This window comes from Pisolithus orientalis, assembly GCF_024613125.1.
Source record: "Pisolithus orientalis strain OTSU chromosome Unknown F5J12scaffold_5, whole genome shotgun sequence".
Classification (NCBI taxonomy): domain Eukaryota; kingdom Fungi; phylum Basidiomycota; class Agaricomycetes; order Boletales; family Pisolithaceae; genus Pisolithus; species Pisolithus orientalis.
Genome location: NW_026260786.1, coordinates 87848 through 107702, shown reverse-complemented (window position 1 = coordinate 107702; position 19855 = coordinate 87848). Strand labels below are relative to the sequence as shown.

Sequence of the window (19855 nt, the reverse complement as noted above, 5' to 3'; positions counted from 1 at the left end):
GTGGTGACGCAACAGCTTTGATGACTGCCCAAATTTGGTCAGCTCACCAACCAATCAGCGGGTTTGGAGTGATAATGACGTCGATTGGGGAAACGTCAGCTGCTGGCCACTACTACCAGTGGTGAAGTTCCCCTTCTTCAAGGTCGGTTTATGAGCTGTCGCCTCCCTCAGACCATCAGCAGGTATCTATCACTATTCCCCAGATTCGTCGCTATTCCACATCTATGTCCGTCAAGACCGTTGCAGTCTGTAACTTCTCCGATCTCAAAGATGGCCAAATGTGCAATCTACCTGTATTTCTCTCATTATTACGGCTTACCACATATACAGGAAAGAAGTGTCTTTTGAAAACGAAGGAAAGGTGGTGGTATATCGCCTTGGTGACGCTGTGCACGCCACCAGTGCATTCTGTACCCATTATGGCGCACCGTTAGTAAAAGGTGTCCTCGCCGCGGATGGTCGTGTGGTTTGGTGCGTTGTCACATGTGGATGCAAGACTTTTCCGGCTCATGAACCGACAGTCCATGGCATGGAGGTAATTATTGTCCAAAGACGACTGTCTTGTTTGTTTCACTTCCATTGGCTCATCGTCCAAATAGCTTGTTTTAACATTTGCACTGGCGATATTGGTAAGGCACTACATCAGTGGATAATATAGGTTTTCTTATTAAACAAACTCAGAGGATGCCCCTGCTCCTTCTGCTCTTTATTCTTTCAAGACTCACATCGCCGATGGAAAAGTCCTTGTCACTGCTGACGTCACTCGTACCCTTAAGGCCAATGCGTCCCGACCACCTAAGCTACTCTCTGCTGGTGCTGTGCCTGCTTGTAAAGGCGTCGTCATTATCGGTGGTGGTGCGGGCGCCTTTCATGCTATCGAAAGCTTGAGAGAGGTAATTTCGTGTTTGTGATTTGTGTACGTGCATTCTTTCCAACGTAACTTTGAAAGCACGGCTACTCGGGAAGTATTACTGTACTGTCTAAGGAGATGTATGCTCCTATCGACAGGTAGGTTGCAATCCTACACTATTCACCCTTTTGCTAAGTGATGACTTTAGGACAAAGCTCAGCAAGGCTTTGATCACTAACCCAGCCAAGATCGAGTGGCGGAGCGCGTCCGACCTGAAAATCAGATACGGCACGACGCTCCGCCTTGGAGTGGTGGGTCCTTCATTGTGTTGATCGTCTCGTCTCGTCTGAGTTGCCCAATTGTATCTTCGTTCAGACTGTGACATCAGTGGACACATCCACGAAACAAGTCATATTTGAAGGTGGAAAGGAGTCAGTTCCTTACGACAAGTTGATTCTGGCTACGGGTGGAACACCGCGTCGCTTACTTATCGAGGGCGGCGGCTTGGAAAATGTCTACACTTTCCGTGGAATAGAAGACGCGAAGAAGGTAGATGCTGGCAAGTCTCGATTATGTATACTTCACCACCAACGCCCTGTTCACCTGTCTGCTCACAGACGCTCAAGAAGGGAAACGCATGGTCGTTATTGGCAGTTCTTTCATTAGCATGGAGCTGGTTGTTGCAGTAGCAAAACGGAAGTTGGCTTCTATCGACGTTATTGGTATGGAAGAATTTCCCTTTGAAAGCGTGTTGGGAAAAGAAGTTGGAAATGGGTTGAAAAAGGTCGATATTTTCCTCTCCTCCGCGAAAACGCCATCTTACTTCACCAGTATCACGAATCGCAAGGTGTCAAGTTCCACATGCGAACCAAAGTAGACAAGATCGTAGCGTCGGAAAATAATCCGTCTCAGGCATCTGGTGTTGTAGTCAACGGCCAGATCATACCCGCTGACTTTGTTGTGATGGGTGTCGGGGTTGCCCCTGCTACCGAGTTCCTGAAGCAAAGCGGTTTTGCGTTAGAGAAAGACGGAGGCATCAAAGTTGACGAGTACCTTCGCGTGCTTGGACATACGGATGTGTATGCCATCGGTTTGTGCTGCCCCTAACTCAATTCAGACATCATGATGATCTGATTTCTTTTAGGTGATATCGCATGGTATCCCCAAGTCGGCACAGGGGAGAGTAGGAGAATTGAACATTGGAATGTACGATTAAATGTCGTTTGGCTCTGGAATGGGACTTTGAATTTCCATGCAACAGGTCGCTAGTAACCAAGGTCGGGCGGTGGGTATGACCATCTCCGGAAAACCTCAACCCTTTGTCAAGATCCCTATATTCTGGAGCGCGCGTGCGTGAGACCGTACGGGTTGAAAATGTACTACTGATTAGGTACAGAGGGTCAACAACTTCGCTACTGTGGCACGGGCGCGGGATACGAGGATGTCATCATCAAGGGCGACCCTGGCGAGATGAAGGTGAAGCTCTCTGCACGACTCTTCGTAACTACGTGGTTTTGAGACTGTTGCAGTTCATCGCGTACTACGTGAAAGGCAATCGTGTTGTTGCCGTTGCCAGGTAAGCGTGGCGAAAGGTACCACGCTTAGTTCTGCTCATAAGATTGCTAGCATGCAAAATGACCCTGTCGTTAGCAAGGCATCTGAGCTCCTTCGACTCGGACTCATGCCGTCACCCGATGAAATCAGGGGGGGCAAGGTAAGGGTATTTCAGAGACCCACAACCTTCTCACGTTCACACGAAACCTACCATCAGAACCTCCTTGACATTGACATCTCCTGCGTCGAGTCAAAGGTGCGAGTTGAAGGTGCATGAGCGTGGGTAATTCCCTTCTGTATCTGTAGTATCATCTAGCTGTACATCAAAATGTCCATTAACTACTCTTCTGCAAGATTGTACTGCATTTGTCCTCGCAACAGCAAGAGAGTAAAAGCAGAAACAAGGATAATATATGTAATTCCACGACTTGGGCAGCCTAATAGCAGCCAAAGTGTGTAGGGAGTATATGGGAAACGAAAGGGAAGGGAAGGGACGTCGACTCATGACTGTACAAAGAGGTACATAGCCAAAGGAATGGCGCGTTAGCTTACAATTAGTGAATGGAAAGACGAATGTAACAGATAAATCCAATAGATACTATACAGGCTTCACATCCCTGATGTCTAGTGCGGAATCGAGTCCCCTGATGAGTTTCTCGGCACCACGCAAGAATGAATGTTTACGTTTTGACGGCGTATTGGGTGACGGCGGTGTCAAGGGAGTACAAGTTAGGCCTTCAGAAATATCCGGGCAACAGGGTGAGGACGGCGAGCGCAGGCTGGATATAGAACGAGCATGACGTATAGTTGTGCCCGCCGAGTCTTTCAGCAAGCCAACATCGGATAAGGTGCGTAAACTGGCACGCGCTCCATATGCCGATGACACAGTTAACGGCTGTCCGCGGGTGAATTGGCCAAAGTTTTGAGTTAGTTTTGCAGAACCGTCAGGACTGACCGTCAGTGATCGACGCCGAGGAGGGGAAGGGGGTGCCCGAGGGCTAACAGTGTGCACTGTGATGGTCTTTAACGCCCCAAGGGTGTGTGCTGCGTCTGCGGCTTCCCGTAAGACTTCGCTGGAGTCAGTTTTTTGTGACATGCGGCCGGACGACTGCTCGTCGAAGCTCCGAACAGAAGAAGGTGTAGCGCCAAGATTGGGCAATATTATTGGACAACTCCGCCCTCTTGTGCGAGCGGATGACGTTTCCGATAGGAGGGAGGGTAGAGATGACGAAATGCTCGATGGGGAGTGCACCTTCTCCGACACAGCGCATGTCTGGCGATTTAAGTCGTTCATCCAACCTTCCCATTCTAGTTCGCTATCCATCACAGAATTCGAATCCGAGTCGGCCTCATCTGACACCGACTCAGCCATCGGTTCAGATCCAGTACGATAACAATCAGGTATGACGCCAATTTGGTGATACATATCCTGCCAGGATTTGTCGTGATGCTTGGAATCGCTGCTGTCTGAAAGCAAACTTGCGCAATCTATTTCGGTTCTGACGCCCCACGACAGGGGTTTGGTTATATCTTCTATGCTAGCCTTTCGTGCAGTTTCTGCAATGTCAACACGCCACTCAGGGTATGGAATAGATTTGCTCGAACGCCCATTTAGAGATGACATCGTCGGCACTGTGGGACAGCAGTTTCCTAGCGCTGAGGAAGGGAGGAAGGACGAAGATACGGGTTTAGGGGCATAGCGATGCAAAACGCGTAGCATGTTTGCAAATGCTGAGTGCAGGGCCTTAAGTACATTTTCTAGCTGGGCACGGTTACTCACCATAATCATCAAGCATGTCAAGAACAACCCATTCTCCTTCCCCACGACATATGTCATCAGGGTTATACGGTTGCCGAGGTTTTCTAAACCTGCGTTTCCCAGTTGCTTTTTCAGACCCTGAGGAGACTTGGTCCGAAGTGGCCCTGCTGGCGTCGGTTTTCCATCCTTCCGAGCTAGTAGTCGAAGGCGCTGTCATTGGAAGAGTAATGGACCGAGTCGTCCGGAATTTCAGGCAAATAACACGCTGGTCGCCGACGATGGCGCAAGTCCGCTGGAGCGAGTCGGCACCCCGGAGAGCCTTCAGCGTAGGAAGCGAGAACTGATGGCGAAGAGCAGCTCCCTGGTGCTTCAAGTGAGTAAGCGTACGATCTCCTCACATTCAGAAAGAATATACCGATTCATCTTTAGACAAAGAGAGTATGTCTTTGTGGATGACCACCCATCGATCCTTCCACTCCAACTTTGGCTTCCATCTTAGTGTGATAGGAATCTCCCTCTTCTTGCCGTGGACACCAAGCTCGTGTTCTGTCGTCTTCCCTGGGGGCTTGAAACGACCAGCTTTGGGACTCCAGGCGGCAAGAAGAGCTCTGACTCTAGCATGGAAATAAGGCTGCACGTACTCCAATACCACCTTTCTATGCAATGGGACGACCATGTCAGACCGATGCATCTCCACTAGCTCGTACGGCCGCAGGTTGCAAGAAGACATGGTGTCATCATTCTGGAGTACCCTGCCTGTGGAGAAGGCTATAAGGACATATTGATCGACGAGGCGGTTATTTCCAAGCTTGTTGCTAGGACGAGAAATTTGCCCAGGAGACTCCTTGTCACGCTGTATGCTGTTGTATTCTGGGTCATCTTCGGCCTCGTCACACCGCCCCAGAGTGTATCCGGTTCGACTACAGGGCGACGCAAAAAAGATGGGCGACACTGAACGTTGCGTTGGGACGTCGGGTGCCCGCACGAGGTTACATTTAGAAAGTATCCAGTGCTTTACTTGTTTTACGTTCCAATCGTTTTGAACGTGGGTCAGCAGCCACTGGTCGTATGGGACTGGACCCACAAACGACGACAGGCTTAGACTTCATGGACGGCAACCATATAAACTGAGATGGTACGCACCAAACCTACAGCTGATTGGGATGGAGCGGCGATGCTCGTCTGGCGGCATCAAGGATAATGTACAGGTCGAGGGAATCGCTGAGACGGTTGGCGTGAGACTGGCTTTATCACTGGTCAGTTAGATGCCTGACAGTGCCAGACAAATCACTTCTGTCGAATTTTCCAAAGAACACTCGGCCCTGTCGACAATTTACTCAAGTCTGACAGGCTGACAGCCAGGAGACACTCACAGTCTACTTATTCGCTTCAGTTCCTGGTTAGCGCCTTGCTCATGATTCAGAACTCACCGCCACGACCATCCGCATGGAAGGGAAAGGGGAAGATAACAAACGAGGACTACGACGACCTACGACCGACCATAACTTATCGTCACATTCTTTCTCAGAACCTTGGTGTGCGGGACCCTTTGCGCGTCATTGCCCTCTGTGACAGCGACGCTTTCTATGCGGCTTGCGAACGTGTCAGATTGGGCCTTGACGCCGGCGCCCCGCTCGTGGTGCAACAATGGGAAAGTCTCATCGCTGTCAGCTATCCCGCTCGTAAATATGGCATATCCAGAATGGACAAAGTGAAAGATGCAAAGAAGAAATGTCCGAATCTTGTTGCCGTTCACGTAGCTACGTACAAAGAGGGGGAAAGAGAGCCTGGCTACTGGGAGGACATCGATACTCGGACCCACAAGGTATGTACACGCCCGCAGCCATCATCTAGGTAAAGTTTGATGATGACCACATGGTTATTACTGCAAGGTCTCACTTGATCTGTACCGGCGTGAGAGCAGCAAGATTATCAACATTATGAAGCAGTCGCTTCCGAGTGGCGAAATCGGTGAGAGTCTCTGTTGGCTACACCTTCGACCCATAGCTGACGGGTGGGAAAGAGAAGGCATCTATTGATGAGGCCTTCTTGGACTTGACGAGGCCAGTTCGCGAGAAATTGCTTGAAAGATATCCTTACCTCGCCAAGTTCCCTGACGACGCACCTGACGGGGCCGACAGCCCACTACCTCCTCCACCGCCGATCGATTGGAATCAGCTTGGTGAATTAGTCCCTCTGACTGCGCCGGGTGAAGGGTCCGAACCTCAGGATGAGATCTCAAACCATGAAGATGACCACTTTACTACCTGGCATGATGTTGCATTGTCGATAGGGGCGGAACTCGTCACAAAGCTCCGAGAGGAAATCTTTAGGCAACTGGGTTATACGATGTCTGCGGTTCGTAAAATTAACCCGAAGCAGGCTGTCGTATTAACGTGGGCTAGGGTATTTCACGCAATAAATTCCTTGCCAAGGTGGGTACTTTCGAAGTGGAATTAAACCACTGAATCGCCATCCGCCTGCAGCTCTGTGCATCCTACAAGAAGCCCAACAGCCAGGTAATTGGTGTACCGCACCATAGCTTCTGGGCTCACACTAGAACAGACCGTACTACGAAATGATGCTATCCCGTCATACCTCCGACCCATGCCGTTCCAAAAGGTATGTGGTGTCGGGTTCAATGCCGTAAGTGATTGTGATGATGGCATCCAGATACGATTCCTTGGTGGAAAGCTTGGAGATGCCCTTGTCAAAGAATATGATGTTTCAACAGTTGGTGATCTACTGTGAGTACATCTCCGCCAGAGCAAATGTTCTTTTCAACAAAGTTGCCATGCTATCAAGGACGGTGTCTTTGGGTATGTAGTCCCGTCCTTGCATAGCCCTTTACTGACTCCCATGGGTAGACGAGATGCAAAATAAATTTGGTGAAAACGCGGTATGGGTTTATGAACTTCTGCGGTGAGGATAGTGAGCTTGTCTTGGCTTTGTGTCATTAAACTGCTAAATCCTGCAGCGGGATTGACGGAGGCGAAGGTCGACGAATTTCCATCTGGATCCGGCTCCCGTATTAACATTCTCGTTAGTGAAAGAGAGGTCGGCTCTCTTCAAGAGCATGCTAGCATCCAAGAACCTCCCGAAGCCTATAACGACGTTTGCTGATGGCCAGCACTGGATCCGGGTTCTGGCTGCGGAGCTAGCACTAAGACTGAAAGACGCGCGTGAGGAAGTTCCCACTCTGTGGCCGAAAACCATTGTCCTCCATGCCCGAAAAGGTACTTCGTCCGGTCCGGTGTGTGCTGCGTGCTAAGGAGAAGCAGGATACGAAACGTCAAAATCCAAGCAAGCAGCATTTCCGTTTACTAAAGACGTTAGCGTCGACGTGATAGCATCTGCGGGAAACAAACTGTGGAAAGAACTTATGGGTGGCGCCGCCAAAGTCAATATCACGAATGTGCAGCTTGCGTTCACAGGCATCGAGGCCGCCGAAACCGGTCAACAGAGCATTGATGGCTTCTTCAAGGTCAGGGATGTCCACCATCAACCTCTCAAGCGCCCTAGGGACGACGACGACGAATTATCCCCTACGAGGGCTGAGAGTAGCATCCAAGACGTCCCAGAGCAGCAGGAACGATCTTGGACGTCATTTGTCTGCGACCGGTGTCAGAACCGTATTGCACTTCGAGATGACCAACTTGACTGGAGTGACGACGAGCGGGCCCGCGCCTTAGCGACATTGCGACAGGAACACGAAGATTTTCATTTTGCACAAGATTTGGAAAACGGCTCTCCGCTAAAGAAGCCGAGTTCATCATCGCGGCCAGCGTCCAAACGAGGTCGGACTGTGGAGCCCCAAGGTATTGCAAAATTCTTCGGTAAGAAGTGAGAGGATCGTATTACCGGAAACGTGCGAGATTTTTATCAACGCTGTGATCTAACCTATTGGATTGGTTCTGTCGCGAGTCTGTGGGGCCAGATTGTTATATGACCTATGTAGATTCTGTACCTACCAGAGGGATAATATGAGGGTGACGTGCTGAGGCGATGCATTTGGCATGTCTTTGATTGTCTCTGCGATGTTGCATCACTGGACTGCACAGGTTATCGCCAATGTCAAGCAGGGGTATCCAGACATCGATATTGCCCATAAAAGTGCTGCGATGGCAGTTCCAAAAGTCCCCCATCCCAACGTGCTGTTCGCGGGCGTCTTGGGAGTCCTTTCCTTGTTCTTTTTCTTCGTTTCTGCGGACTGGTCCGCTTTTGCTTCTGGGAAGCATTTTGTTAACGGCTAGACCGTGATATATCCTTTTACCCGTTGTTCGCTGCTTCTGTCCGGTCACAGCAAGCATATTCCAGTTACATTTCTTGCTCAGGAATCACGAATCTTACAGGAATGATGGAACAAGTGCTGAAGGGAACGTCCATCGTCTCAGATTTCACTCCTCTGCATTCGGTGCAGTCCAAGGGAGCCGTCGTACGTTTCTTGAGAATGGGGACCTGTCGTATTACTGACCAATCGCTCTGCTATGTCTTAGGTCACTGCTGTGTTTTCTCTCCTTTCTGCCCTGGCTTTGCTTTTTGTGGTGTGCGGATGTACTCGCGTTGTTCTCCGCAGAGGCTCGCCAGGGATATATGGAGCCCCTGAGAACCTATTGTTTCGAACGCACATTGGTCACTATGTCGGAAGTCTCCTCATCGGAAACGTGTTTCTCACAGTAGCTGGATTGATCGAGTTCAAATGGGGTCTTCAATCTGGGATTACTCAAGGTGAGCGAACCTTTTGTGACTTCGTGAGCTCACTCGTCCTCACAGTTGCGAAGGTGCTCTTTGCTTTGCACAGGGTAGGATTGCTCCGTCCTTTTTGGGACGCCTCCCCCCCATTCTTACAATTCTACACAGCTGTCATAATGGAAATCGGGCTATGGAGCACCGCCTTTTTCACGGTCGCAACGGGTATACACACCTGCATTTCCCTTGTTTTCCGCACACGTCAAGTTCCTTGGATTAACCTGGCATGTATTGTTCTAGGATGGGTCATCTCGTTTGTCGTTGGTACGAGCGTCTCTTTGAAGCCTCCTAAGGACTCATTGATCGAGTGTCTGTGTAGCATTGGTCCCCCTGGAAAAGAGCAATTTGTATGGACAAGACGGCATATCGTGCGGCGTCGCGAGAAATTACGGAGTTGAACTTTTCGTTTTGCAGCCACTCCCAGTATGTCCAGATACAACTCTTTCACGTTTTTCATGACTCAAACTGTGTGCGAAGATTTTTATGGGTGTCGCCTGCTCGGGCGCGATATATTCTTTGGTTTTCCTTGTGCTGTTCGGAAAGCTCAGCCCAAAGAACGGTGACCTCGAGATGAATTCTCAGTCTCAACATAGGTGGAGCTTGCTCTATGACTCCAGGGAATACGTTCGTTTCATTGCGGTTCTCGCACAGACCATGTTCTGGTATCCTTTCGGTGAGAGTGGTGCCGTTTGGCGAAAGGTTGTCAATTTGTTTATGCTTGGTACCTAGCGTTTTTCGTGCTCTTATTCCCCTTCTGTGTCACTCGCCTCCTGATCTTTTCTGGGTATTCTCCTTCTGATGCTGCAGACGTGTTTGCAAGAGTTTGTTGTTCAATGCTCGGTAAGTCCTCTTGAAGTGCTGCAGGGGCGTTGTCCTGACGAATCCACCAGGCCTCGCCAACGTTGGTTTGCTGTACAACACTTTCCGGGTCATAAGGCCCTTGTTTAAGATATCTCCTGCAGTCAAGGTCATGGCAGACACCGAGAAGACGTTTGGACACAGCGCATCCCAGGAGTCACCAGTCCGCCCTGAGCCGGCATACATGCCAAGGAGGGATGTTTTACTGCCATCGTTACACCAAAGCCACTATCGGTCAGAGTCCGAATCGAGCGCGAATTCAACCACACAGTTGCTCGGTTTGAAAAGGAAGTCGTCGAAGTACAATGGAATGAGGGTGCGGCAAGCGGGACAACCTTCAGTACCAGGACCATCAAACCGGAGAAAGGCCGGACTCGCCATCACCGTACCACCACCACCATCGGTCGGGGTTCTGAGTCCGCCTTTGGTTACTGTCAAGCTATCTGCTGTTTCCCCTCTTCCGGCCAGTCATGAATCCCAAAGCAAATCTTCGGGGCGGGAAGATGCGAGTGGGGGGTCTCCGCACTTGATCCTTGGTGATGAGCTAGCGGCATTCCCTCCGGTTCCCCTGTCAGCTTATCATGTACCCAACAAGAGTGCGACTTTGGCGTTGCGACTAGGATTGCCTACACCTTCACCTGCGATTACGCCTTCGTCACGGTACATAGTACCTTTCTCGGCCAGCCTTCAACCGCCAACCCCACAACCGCTATCCACTGGACATGACAACGGCAAGGGAGAGGCTCCACAACTTCCTGAAACGTCTATCCCCCGTATCAGTGTCACTGCTCCAGGCGCTGCCTACCGACCTCCCTCGAGCATCCGGCCACTTCCTGACCTCCCCGAGACGCTCGACTCAGATCGCTCCAGTTGCTACTCAAGCTCGGCATCGTCTTCTAGTGATAGCGAAGGCGAGCACCATCACGTACATAGACCATCATCCCCGCGTAGCGCTCTGCGGCCGCTGCCGGCTGTGCCTCCGCCAAATGATGGCGACATCGCAGACGCTGAGTGGCCGTGCACACCTGGTCCCTCTACTCGGACCATCTCTCGGACCTCCGATAGGTCGGACGACAGACGAAGTCGGCGCACGACCATGAGCTCTGTCTGGTCGCAAGACAGCGCATGGACGAAGAGTCAGGCACCGGACAGCGAGGCCATACATGCATATTCACAACTTGTCCCACACGCGGTGTTACCTGGCCACGAGCAGGTGAATGTCGGGCCGATGGCAGCAAAACGCACGGTATTGCCTGCAACTCCGCGATTGGCTACTCTGAGAGGAATGCGTCCGGTCAAGCTCGCGTCGAGGCTGACTGTGCGATTTGCTGGTGTCATCAAGAGCCCAATATCACCTAGCGAGTTCACGATTGTAAATGTGCCTAATAATGATAGTGCTGTTTGAATGAGGATTGAGATGATTTTGCAATACCCTGCTACTACTGTATTTTAGTTTCGAGTGTAATGCCATTCCCCGGTATGACGCGTGTGAGCCAAACTGACGTAGTCCCTGACTCGTTCCTCACTCCAGCCCAACCTGCAGTCAACTGGAACACCTCGACCACAAGAAAATGGCACTCTCGAATTTATCCGCCTACATGAACAGATCAACAAGATACGTCCTGGACAATACCGCCAAAAGCACGTCGCTTTGTAAATCCGCCCACTCATGAATCCCGGCTAACCCTCCGGTCGGTTGTTCCTCCCCCCCAGTTCTCCGCATGGAAGGTGCCAAAGAGCCCTCTCGTGCACCGATGACGCTCTTCACCTTCCAAACCCGCGAGGACCTGAAACAGTTCGCGACGGGCTGTGACGCCGATATTGGAGGTACCTCGACATTGCACTTTGACCTGGATGAAAGCCCGGAGCGGAATAAGGGCATATCCGGGCATCTCGCTACGGCACGGTTCTGGGGCGAAATGCGACTTGATGTACGGCCAGAGCTACGGGGGAGGATACGAGGTGGCTACGCAGGATTCCGGTCCAAGGTGGGCAAAATCCCGACCCCCACGTCGCATCAATCAAATTGATGGTTCTGAGCCAGTCACGACCCTCGCTATTCGGAGAGATATGCGATGACGTGTCGAATCACCAATTTCTCGGGCTGCGCTTGCGACTTGGAGGCGATCCCCGTCTTCGGAACTCCTACTTCGTGAATATCCAGACGGACGGACCGGTCACAACGGATTTATGGCAACACCGACTCTATTTCAAACGGAGCGACGGGGGATGGGAGGACATTTTTGTGCGTAGTGTCTTACTGTTTAGTTGGCTTGAGGGTATGCCTCTCATGCGAATTTCATCACTCATGCTTGCGGGCAGATTCCATTCGACAACTTTATACTCACAAATACTGGTGAGTTGGTACAACATCAGATAACCATGTTCCGAGAACGTATCCGGACGGTTGGGATATCGCTATTGGGAGGAAACAGTGGTGTATCGGGAGCATACGACCTCGGCATCCACTCCATACGTGCCGTCAACGAGGAAGACGTGACGAAGCCCCCTTGTGAGTGTGTTCCCTGACCTTACCCTAGTCCGGACCTAACATGACTCAGCAATGGAGAAGGATCCCTCCTTTGGCGCATGATTTTTGTAACTTCTGCGGTTGATCAGTACATGAGTGAGACCTTCATTTACAAAGCATTTCTATATGAGCGCTTAGGGAGCAAGAAGACGAGACTAGTAACGTGTACAACGATGGACGGCAAGAAAAGCGCCTGAAGGAATGACCTTGGTGACTGTTAGAAAGAAATCCCGTAAAGCTTTCGGTAAAACGAACGAGAAGATCACAACAATACTACCAGAAGAGCCATTTCCATGGTCACCGTTGGAGCCCTTGTGTACTCTAGTTGCATCGCCTGGGTTGGCTATAACAAGTGCCCGCAGTACCTGAAAAGCATGCCGAGTACCCTCTGATAGCGTCTGATCCCACGGACGGGTTTGGAGCCTTAACGACGTCGGTGCACATCTTGGCCCACGTTTTTATAAATCTGAAGCCGAGGTGTTGTACGAGATTTCGGCCCTCCGTTTATGGTGCCTATAGTAAATCAGGGTGTGGTTCATATGTAACGAAGTCCTCTACCGATGTGCCAACTTTGCACTTGTATTTGCTAACGACGAGGATGACCGAGAACGAGTCCAGCTTCTTCACACGGAGAATTTGATGGAAAGCGCTGGCTCCCTCAAAGAACTTGCGGGGGTGATGGAGTACACGAAAAGGAATCCCCCACCCGTTCCCATGCCTAGGACCCCAAGGCATATGACCTCACCAACGATGACACGCTGCATCTGAGTGATAAACGTGAGAGCGAAGTGTTCCAATATCTGGTACGGTACAACTCACCTTCAACGGTCGGGTCATCCCGGTTGTTGGAGCCGTTCTCGATGGATTGGGTGCCGTGAGAGCAGGTTTACTGGTGCCTTGTTCAGCATAAGAACTGGGAGAGTTAGCTGGAAGAGGACGGGACAACGTATCACCAGCGCCGACGATGACGTGGTACCGAAGTGTATCGGGCCCAGAAGTAGATCAATATTACCTGCTCCGCGTATACCCTGGATATAGTTTCTTTATAGAAGTAGCTCGCGAAGGAAACTGGGACAACGATAAAAATAGGATAATTAGCCTGTGTCAATTGTGACAAAAGAGGTCTGTGACACGATTCAAAGTGTCAGGTGTTGTCTGAAGACGTGCATATCACTATTAGGAGAAAGGAATTGTGTGTTGGATACATACGATCTCTGTAATACTCACCTTCAAAGCAAAGAAGTCACCTCGTGAGAGGGATCCACTGACCTTGCTCTAGTCAGACCTTACGAACTTCGGAAATGGAGAGGTGTCCCTTTCACGTTATTTTGTAGCTTCTGCGAACTCAATTCAGTTGATCAACACATAAGCATAACCTATATTTACAATGCGATCCGCATGAGTGGCTTAGAGAGTGAGAAGAAGGCGGTAGAGACGTGTACAATGCTGGGTGGCAAGAGAAGTACCCAAAGGAATGATGGACACCTTGGAATTTGTTAGAAAGATGGAAAAAGAAAATCCGTATAACTACCGGTAAAATGATACTAAGAAAAGATCACACGACAACACAGCCGGAGCAGCATCCTCCATGATCACCATCGCCCATGTCTTTGGAGCCGCTGTATACTCCAGGTACGTTCCCTGCGTTGGCCATGACCGGTCTACCCGTTTGTTGTTCCTAAGGAGCATTTGCTGGATTACTTTTTGTGACGCGAATGAAAGTTATGGGCTTATTCACCTTATTGTACTTTCTAATCTCGCGGACGAGGTTTGTGAAAGCCTCGTCGACGTTGATGCGCTGCTTAGCCGACGTTTCTATGAATTTGCAACCAAAATGTTTTGCAAGATCTCGACCCTCTGTTATTGTTATTGTGGTTGTTGTTGATTTGCGTGAACAAGGGTTGCTCTGTACATGTAAATGAGGAAATACTCCTACCATTCATACCAACTTGGCGCTCATACTCAAGATCGCACTTGTTGGCAACGACAATGACGGGGAACGAATCCTGATCCTTAACACGGAGAATTTGTTGGTGGAAGGTGCTAATTTCCTCAAAGGAGTTGCGAGAGGTGATAGAGTATACAAGAAGGAATCCCTCGCCCGTTCGCATGTACTGTTCGCGCATTGCCCTGTTCGATTCAACAGTATATAATGGTAGGAGAATAAAAGGCGGATGAAGTTTGACATACCCGTATTCTTCCTGTCCGGCGGTGTCCAAAACGTCGAGGAGTGCGACCTCGTCATCGATGACACATTGCTTGCGGTACGAATCTGAGTGGCATGAGCACGATAAACGGAACACAATGCTCCACCATCTGACGTATTACCCACCCTCGATGGTCGGGTCGTATTCGTCGACGAAGTGGCTCTGAATGAATTGGATGGTGAGTGCGGATTTACCGACACCTTTGCGGGTGCATGAGTTCTGGAGAGTAATTGGAAGAGGATGAGACGACGCACCACCTCCGCCAACGACGACGAGCTTGTACTCCCTCAAGAATTGTGCCTAGCCACGAAGGACATCAGTCATTGGGGTGTCAACCGAAATAGAATGCCGCGTGTACCCTTGACATGGTATCTCTCACTGCTCAGAGAAGCAGAAGCAAGAAAATAAAAAACAAGAAATAAGTACTCGACGCTGAGAGCCAGACAATTGGCGGTGCAAGATAAAAATGATTAGGCGACGACTACAAACAACAGACAACACAACGCAGGGAATGTAAACCCGTGGATCACATTCATATACCATATTCCCCATGATTGCAGTGTCTTATCCTAGTACACTCATCAAACATTCTAAAAAATGGAATTTATCAGGTCATTTCCAATCGCCGCACCTGAAAATGGGTTCCCAATCAGTTACTCCGAGTTTACACGGCAACGAGATAGATGGCGTGACTTCTTACCAGCGCCGAAACCAAGCCCTCCCGCAGCGGATTGTGCCATCTGAACTGTACATGAGTGATGGGATCGCGCGCGCTGGTTCCGATACGTACGGTCGTGCCAAGATTGCCAAATCTTCCCTGCTTGGATGGTTGTTGGGGTGTGGGCTGGAGTGACTCCGTGGGAGGATAGTAAGGGGGTCCATATTGATGCGGCAGTCCCGGTAATGGGCCATAATGCTGTGGCAGGCCAGGTGGTGGCCCATAATGCTGTGGCAGGCCAGGTGGTGGCCCATAATGCTGTGGTGGCCCTGGGGGTGGGCCGTATGGATGCGATGGCGGTGGCCCGGGAGGTGGAAGATACGGCGGACCAGGAGACGCTGGGTGTTTCTGCGACGGCACAGGAGAAACGGTATATCTTTGTACCGGCCCGGTTCTCGAAGACGATGTATCCGACTTGGGCGTGCCCGGGAAGGGCGGGGGAGATGCTTTCTCGCTGAATGATCTGAGCTTCTCCACATACGCAGCGGGGAAGAGCCCTTGCTTTCCAGCTCGATTGCGACCAGTCCACCAATCTTCATTTGTCTCGTTGACGATTTCTATGATCTCACCAGCATGGAAATTCAGATCGCTAGGATCCTAGAAAGATATATGTGTGTATGTGTCATAATGGTAGGGCGATATCGACCCCTTACCTCGCTCGTCCAATCCCACAAAGTCCTAGCCTCGACCTTTGCCTGGTTCTTGCTGGACGATAGGCTCAGGTGCGATGCTTTCTGTGTCAGGGCTGTTATGGACGTGTTGGACGGAGATTCAGCACGAGAAAGGATCGCCAAGATGTCCCGGCCATCGTCCTGTGGAATCTGGTTGTGAGTGATGAGCAACTCGATGTTCTGTCGTGTCTGGGAGATAATGTGAGCGAATGCGGGCGATGGCTCTGGCATCTCTTTGATACTCGCTGTAACTAGTAAACGGTCCGAGCTCAAGTAGCACCGTCACACGGATGGAGCGACAGACTCGTAGGACTACTGATCTTGGACATCTGAACTACAGCTTGTCACCCTCAGCACTACATATCTCTGAAGCAAACCTTGAAGGATGTGTTGTGCCAGCCAATGCCACTGCTGGTGGGTTTTATATAGGATAAAGTTAGGCAATAGGAACGGAATCTACAGCCAGACAGAGCATGCATCATTGTACTAAGATAAAGTCCCTCATTACACACATGAAGTGAAAGGCGTTCGAAATAATGGGGATATTGGCGGTGACCGATATGGCTGGGGTGGTGGAAGTGAGCTTGGAGGCCGAGCACAAGCGACACCGGAGACGAGCATTTCTGCAACGGTGTAGGAGAAGTATATTTTTTAAACTGGACCGATGTCCATAGACTGTGTACCCAGCTTGCTGGGAGTGTCTAGGAGAGACAGAGGGGTCTTAATCATCTCCATGAAATATTTTCTTCACATACACAGGGGGAAACCCCCCCTCCTTCCCAGCTCGGTTGCGACCAAACCACCAATATTCTTCTGCCTCGCTAGTGATCTCTATGATCTCACCGGCACGAAGCTCAGGTCGCCTGGACTCTAGAAAAACGCGCAGGTATCACGACAATGAGACGATTTCATTGGCTCGTGTCATAAACCTTACCTCGCCCCTCCAACTGTTCAAAGTCACAGCCTGGACCCCCGTCATGAGAGGTGGCGATATCCTCGGGTAAGAAGCTTCCTGTGTTAAGTCTGGGTTGGATGCGTCGGACAGAAACTCGGAATCGGAGAGCTCCATCAATATGTCCTGATCATCGTCCGAAGATGGCTCGAGCATCCTTTTCATAGGCAACTGCCATTATTGTGAATGCACGAGCCATGCGGCGGTCATGAACACGATATACCTGTACACGGGGCGCTATACCACCGGTAGACTTACGAGCAACTTGTATGGGCTTGGGCATCTCCTGTAGAAGATGTTCAGAATACTAGTCGACTGGGACCAGACTTGAGCCGAATCCTCTCCGCGAGCCAGGATGTCTGCGCACATTGCAAACAGGCAAACAGATCTCTCATGGTTTCTACCACAGAGCGAGAGTAGGTGATCTGTCATACTCACGATGGTCACCAGAAGATGTCTGTGGGAGAGGTTAATTTGAAACGAGGGACAACACTTCCACAGATCCCCTTTGGATGAAGTGGAACTATGTCAGTTACCGAGACCTTCAAAGCAACTGAAACATGTAGTACGCTGTAGCTGTCAAGGCAGAACCATCCAGCCCATCTCCTCTCATTGGTAGATCCCTCGCTACTTCCAATGCCAAATAATTCTCTCCTTGCTCTTACAATTTCCAACTTCCGTGTGTGCAGTACAAACATAACAGAAAAGACTGGGGTGGTAGTTTCGAGGCTTTGGACCTCAAGATCAAAAGAACCATGATTAGGTGAGTGACCTAGATCGTTACATAACTAGCTAACAGAGACAGTTGCCGACTAATAAGTGAGGTTTTGCATGTCCTGATATGGTCAAGTCAAGTCCCGTTCCTGTCTAAATGGCTACCTTGAAACCTAACTCGTGCGATCTCGCTTCTGCGACAACCCGGACATAGTACGAGGCAAATGGGGGAGCACGACCTCACAGGGAAGAATTCGTCCCCCAGTTCCGACTTGTCCAGACCATCAGCAGTTCGACATTGTTTGATTGACGCTTCACCCTGCAATTGAAATGACAGCCGTGTGTCGTTGTCGTCGGCCCCTCGGCTTTTTTTTCTAGTGCCTCTACATCTTATTTGACAGAGTCGAGCGTCAAGATTCACAACGTTCGCGATCACCCGCGCATGGTGATGATCTCAACGGTTCATTCCCATCCAAGCGCGAGGCATCCCTAGCTCCTTCTGTATCTTCATCAGCTACTGATCCAGGGTCCTCAACCATACCTGATGGCACACAAGTCGTGATCACCATGTTCTACAGGAACCCTAGCAGTCTGACGTGCCTGCCGAGTATACATCCTTGGTTTGAACATCAGGCATTGGAGCGGCCCCTGGCCGAAGGCTTCTGCGAGATTGATATCAGGCATGAACATTTGATTGACATGATGTCGATAGCACGATGCGGTGTCGTGTTTGATGGGACAGTAGAGGTGCTTGCATCGGTCATGCGTGTGTGGACCTACATAGTCCTCTTCATCAACAGCACTACGCCACTGATATATGGTGTGTGTACCACATCAAATAGCGCTGTCGGGAATCACTAACTGGTGGGCAGTGGGCAGGAAATTTGGGTGGGCTCTTTCGATGTTGCTTTTGAAGGTGAGCGTTCTGTTTGTGTGCCCATTTAAGTGACCGCCCAATATTGCACTACAGTGTTTAACACTCGAATACGGATACGAGTCTGATCCAAGACGAATGCCTCTTCAGTCACGTCATACAATTGGTGCTGCATTAGTATTGGACAGCGGTAGGACATTGAGTGCGGTTTCCCATGAAACGATGCAATCAATGTTGCGGCTGCTTCGGGTTACTGTTGAATCCCGTCTGGTGCCAATTTATTCCGGCTTTCTCCATTTTATATTCGCCTACTCACCGTTCTGCTCGCTAGGCATAAAGCTTCCTCAATCACTAACCGGTTACCATAAAAATCCGCGTGTTCCCTCGTCACAGGACGAATAACGATCATACATAACATTGAGCGGTGCATGTTTATTACGTTTCATATCTCTCTTACACTTCTCCCGCAACATTTTTGATTCATTAGCTGGCGTTTCCCCACTAACCTGGAGGACCTTCGATATGTGTTGCAGCGAATTCGGCATCGGGCAGTGTACATGACGGCAAACAAACGGTGAGACAGTTTGGAATAGATACTGATATTGCCCGTTGATTCGGTTTCTTGTCACACGTCCGACATGGAAATTGATAGCCGAGTCTATGTGCATTGTCGTTGAGACAGCGCAGTACATTCTAGTGCTGCGGGTGGTTTTATGTTCTTTTAACTCCCCCTGTCAACAACAATATGTGCAGGTGTGTACCCGATGACTCACGAGAAAGAGTAAGCGGCTGTGCTAACAAAGTGAAGTCAGGCCAAACCTCAGGCTGCAGGTAGTGCGTGCCCTTCATTACATCTTTATATGCCGACCCCAATAACCGGCACTGCAGGAATGAGGTCGCTCGTATCTTGTGCTGAACTACAGGTTGCCCTAGCACGTATTCTTTTCTTTTGTAGCGTGACTAACTAATCACTATCCTTTTTTTTTTTTTAATAACCGATAGTCTTCGACGTTGCGCGGAATTGACATGGGTAATGTGGAATTAATCAAAGTTTTCGGGTGTGGACGGCCTGATCCCGCGTGGTGTGAGGGAGTGCAGGTGTTAGTATTCGATTACAGGGCTCCTCTATCACCCCGTTGACGTTTCATACTCACACCGTTGACCAGTGCATCGTGAGGTAAAGTGTGGCGCACGCGTGTGTATCATGATGATGAGGCGATATTAACTCCTTACCTCGCTCATCCACTCCCACAAAGCCCTAGCCTCGACTCTTGCCTGGTCCTTGCTGAACGATAGGCTCAGTTGCGATGCTTTCTTTGTCAGGTCCGTGATGGACCTGTTGGATGGAGACTCAGCACGGGAAAGGATCGCTAAGATGCCCCAGCCATCGTCCTGCGGAGTCTGGTTGTGAGTGATGAG

The 19855-nt window shown here is 50.2% G+C and overlaps 8 protein-coding genes across 8 annotated transcripts; 5 read left to right on the top strand and 3 right to left on the bottom strand.

The window, feature by feature from the left end:
- The first annotated feature begins 68 nt into the window (after positions 1-68).
- On the top strand, positions 69-2908 carry F5J12DRAFT_808951 (uncharacterized protein). The gene is made up of 16 exons (XM_051744728.1): positions 69-142; positions 204-280; positions 331-471; positions 522-535; positions 600-629; positions 682-893; positions 950-1008; positions 1059-1161; positions 1226-1409; positions 1468-1634; positions 1682-1940; positions 1995-2056; positions 2112-2199; positions 2247-2326; positions 2380-2426; positions 2477-2908. The coding sequence occupies exons 2-16, from the start codon at positions 225-227 to the stop codon at positions 2679-2681; spliced, it is 1707 nt and encodes a 568-aa protein (XP_051602897.1). The 5' UTR covers positions 69-142; positions 204-224; the 3' UTR covers positions 2682-2908.
- F5J12DRAFT_439159 (uncharacterized protein) lies at positions 2842-5650 on the bottom strand. The gene is made up of 5 exons (XM_051739426.1): positions 5537-5650; positions 5307-5485; positions 4579-5237; positions 4185-4524; positions 2842-4135 (listed from the first exon to the last, which is right to left on the bottom strand). The coding sequence occupies exons 2-5, from the start codon at positions 5353-5355 to the stop codon at positions 3003-3005; spliced, it is 2181 nt and encodes a 726-aa protein (XP_051602896.1). The 5' UTR covers positions 5356-5485; positions 5537-5650; the 3' UTR covers positions 2842-3002.
- F5J12DRAFT_716175 (uncharacterized protein) lies at positions 5578-8010 on the top strand (the record flags this gene model as incomplete). The annotated part of the gene is made up of 12 exons (XM_051740997.1): positions 5578-5988; positions 6056-6134; positions 6187-6521; positions 6569-6598; positions 6650-6691; positions 6729-6785; positions 6837-6910; positions 6969-6982; positions 7031-7085; positions 7141-7160; positions 7211-7399; positions 7442-8010. 12 exons carry the CDS (start codon positions 5578-5580, stop codon positions 8008-8010), a joined length of 1875 nt encoding a protein of 624 aa, XP_051602895.1.
- Positions 8011-8178: 168 nt separating this feature from the next.
- F5J12DRAFT_808938 (uncharacterized protein) lies at positions 8179-11249 on the top strand. The gene is made up of 9 exons (XM_051744727.1): positions 8179-8465; positions 8516-8598; positions 8660-8891; positions 8945-8965; positions 9024-9176; positions 9232-9335; positions 9390-9585; positions 9642-9752; positions 9803-11249. Exons 2-9 carry the CDS (start codon positions 8518-8520, stop codon positions 11173-11175), a joined length of 2271 nt encoding a protein of 756 aa, XP_051602894.1. The 5' UTR covers positions 8179-8465; positions 8516-8517; the 3' UTR covers positions 11176-11249.
- Positions 11250-11341: 92 nt separating this feature from the next.
- Positions 11342-12505, top strand: F5J12DRAFT_903792 (complex I intermediate-associated protein CIA30; the record flags this gene model as incomplete). Its single annotated transcript, XM_051748455.1, has 5 exons — positions 11342-11411; positions 11484-11758; positions 11815-12015; positions 12093-12286; positions 12439-12505. 5 exons carry the CDS (start codon positions 11342-11344, stop codon positions 12503-12505), a joined length of 807 nt encoding a protein of 268 aa, XP_051602893.1.
- A 940-nt stretch (positions 12506-13445) lies between these two features.
- On the bottom strand, positions 13446-15017 carry F5J12DRAFT_438874 (ras-like protein). The gene is made up of 8 exons (XM_051739425.1): positions 14866-15017; positions 14762-14807; positions 14633-14707; positions 14491-14572; positions 14237-14430; positions 14039-14157; positions 13510-13978; positions 13446-13455 (listed from the first exon to the last, which is right to left on the bottom strand). The coding sequence occupies exons 1-7, from the start codon at positions 14872-14874 to the stop codon at positions 13856-13858; spliced, it is 648 nt and encodes a 215-aa protein (XP_051602892.1). The 5' UTR covers positions 14875-15017; the 3' UTR covers positions 13446-13455; positions 13510-13855.
- An 80-nt stretch (positions 15018-15097) lies between these two features.
- F5J12DRAFT_903790 (SH3-domain-containing protein) lies at positions 15098-16127 on the bottom strand (the record flags this gene model as incomplete). The annotated part of the gene is made up of 4 exons (XM_051748454.1): positions 15098-15138; positions 15208-15247; positions 15298-15822; positions 15879-16127. The coding sequence occupies 4 exons, from the start codon at positions 16125-16127 to the stop codon at positions 15098-15100; spliced, it is 855 nt and encodes a 284-aa protein (XP_051602891.1).
- A 1601-nt stretch (positions 16128-17728) lies between these two features.
- Positions 17729-18971, top strand: F5J12DRAFT_438831 (uncharacterized protein). The gene is made up of 3 exons (XM_051739424.1): positions 17729-18382; positions 18435-18478; positions 18533-18971. Exons 1-3 carry the CDS (start codon positions 18130-18132, stop codon positions 18836-18838), a joined length of 603 nt encoding a protein of 200 aa, XP_051602890.1. The 5' UTR covers positions 17729-18129; the 3' UTR covers positions 18839-18971.
- The last annotated feature ends 884 nt before the right edge of the window (positions 18972-19855 follow it).

Bases quoted from the DNA above. Each gene is read 5' to 3' on its own strand.
- F5J12DRAFT_808951 (XM_051744728.1), top strand. From the start codon at position 225: ATGTCCGTCAAGACCGTTGCAGTCTGTAACTTCTCCGATCTCAAAGAT. The intron at 630-681 runs GTAAGGCACTAC...AAACAAACTCAG, and splicing joins CATTTGCACTGGCGATATTG to AGGATGCCCCTGCTCCTTCT. The intron at 2,057-2,111 runs GTACGATTAAAT...TCCATGCAACAG, and splicing joins GGAGAATTGAACATTGGAAT to GTCGCTAGTAACCAAGGTCG.
- F5J12DRAFT_439159 (XM_051739426.1), bottom strand. From the start codon at position 5,355: ATGCCGCCAGACGAGCATCGCCGCTCCATCCCAATCAGCTGTAGGTTT. The intron at 4,525-4,578 runs GTATATTCTTTC...TTGAAGCACCAG, and splicing joins CTTTGTCTAAAGATGAATCG to GGAGCTGCTCTTCGCCATCA. The intron at 4,136-4,184 runs GTGAGTAACCGT...CCCTGCACTCAG, and splicing joins TGACATGCTTGATGATTATG to CATTTGCAAACATGCTACGC.
- F5J12DRAFT_808938 (XM_051744727.1), top strand. From the start codon at position 8,518: ATGATGGAACAAGTGCTGAAGGGAACGTCCATCGTCTCAGATTTCACT. The intron at 8,966-9,023 runs GTAGGATTGCTC...AATTCTACACAG, and splicing joins TGCTCTTTGCTTTGCACAGG to CTGTCATAATGGAAATCGGG. The intron at 9,753-9,802 runs GTAAGTCCTCTT...CGAATCCACCAG, and splicing joins AGTTTGTTGTTCAATGCTCG to GCCTCGCCAACGTTGGTTTG.
- F5J12DRAFT_438874 (XM_051739425.1), bottom strand. The intron at 14,573-14,632 runs GTGGGTAATACG...CATGCCACTCAG, and splicing joins ATACGACCCGACCATCGAGG to ATTCGTACCGCAAGCAATGT. The intron at 14,431-14,490 runs GTATGTCAAACT...TGAATCGAACAG, and splicing joins GCCGGACAGGAAGAATACGG to GGCAATGCGCGAACAGTACA.
- F5J12DRAFT_438831 (XM_051739424.1), top strand. From the start codon at position 18,130: ATGTTCTACAGGAACCCTAGCAGTCTGACGTGCCTGCCGAGTATACAT. The intron at 18,383-18,434 runs GTGTGTGTACCA...ACTGGTGGGCAG, and splicing joins CACTACGCCACTGATATATG to TGGGCAGGAAATTTGGGTGG. The intron at 18,479-18,532 runs GTGAGCGTTCTG...ATTGCACTACAG, and splicing joins TTTCGATGTTGCTTTTGAAG to TGTTTAACACTCGAATACGG.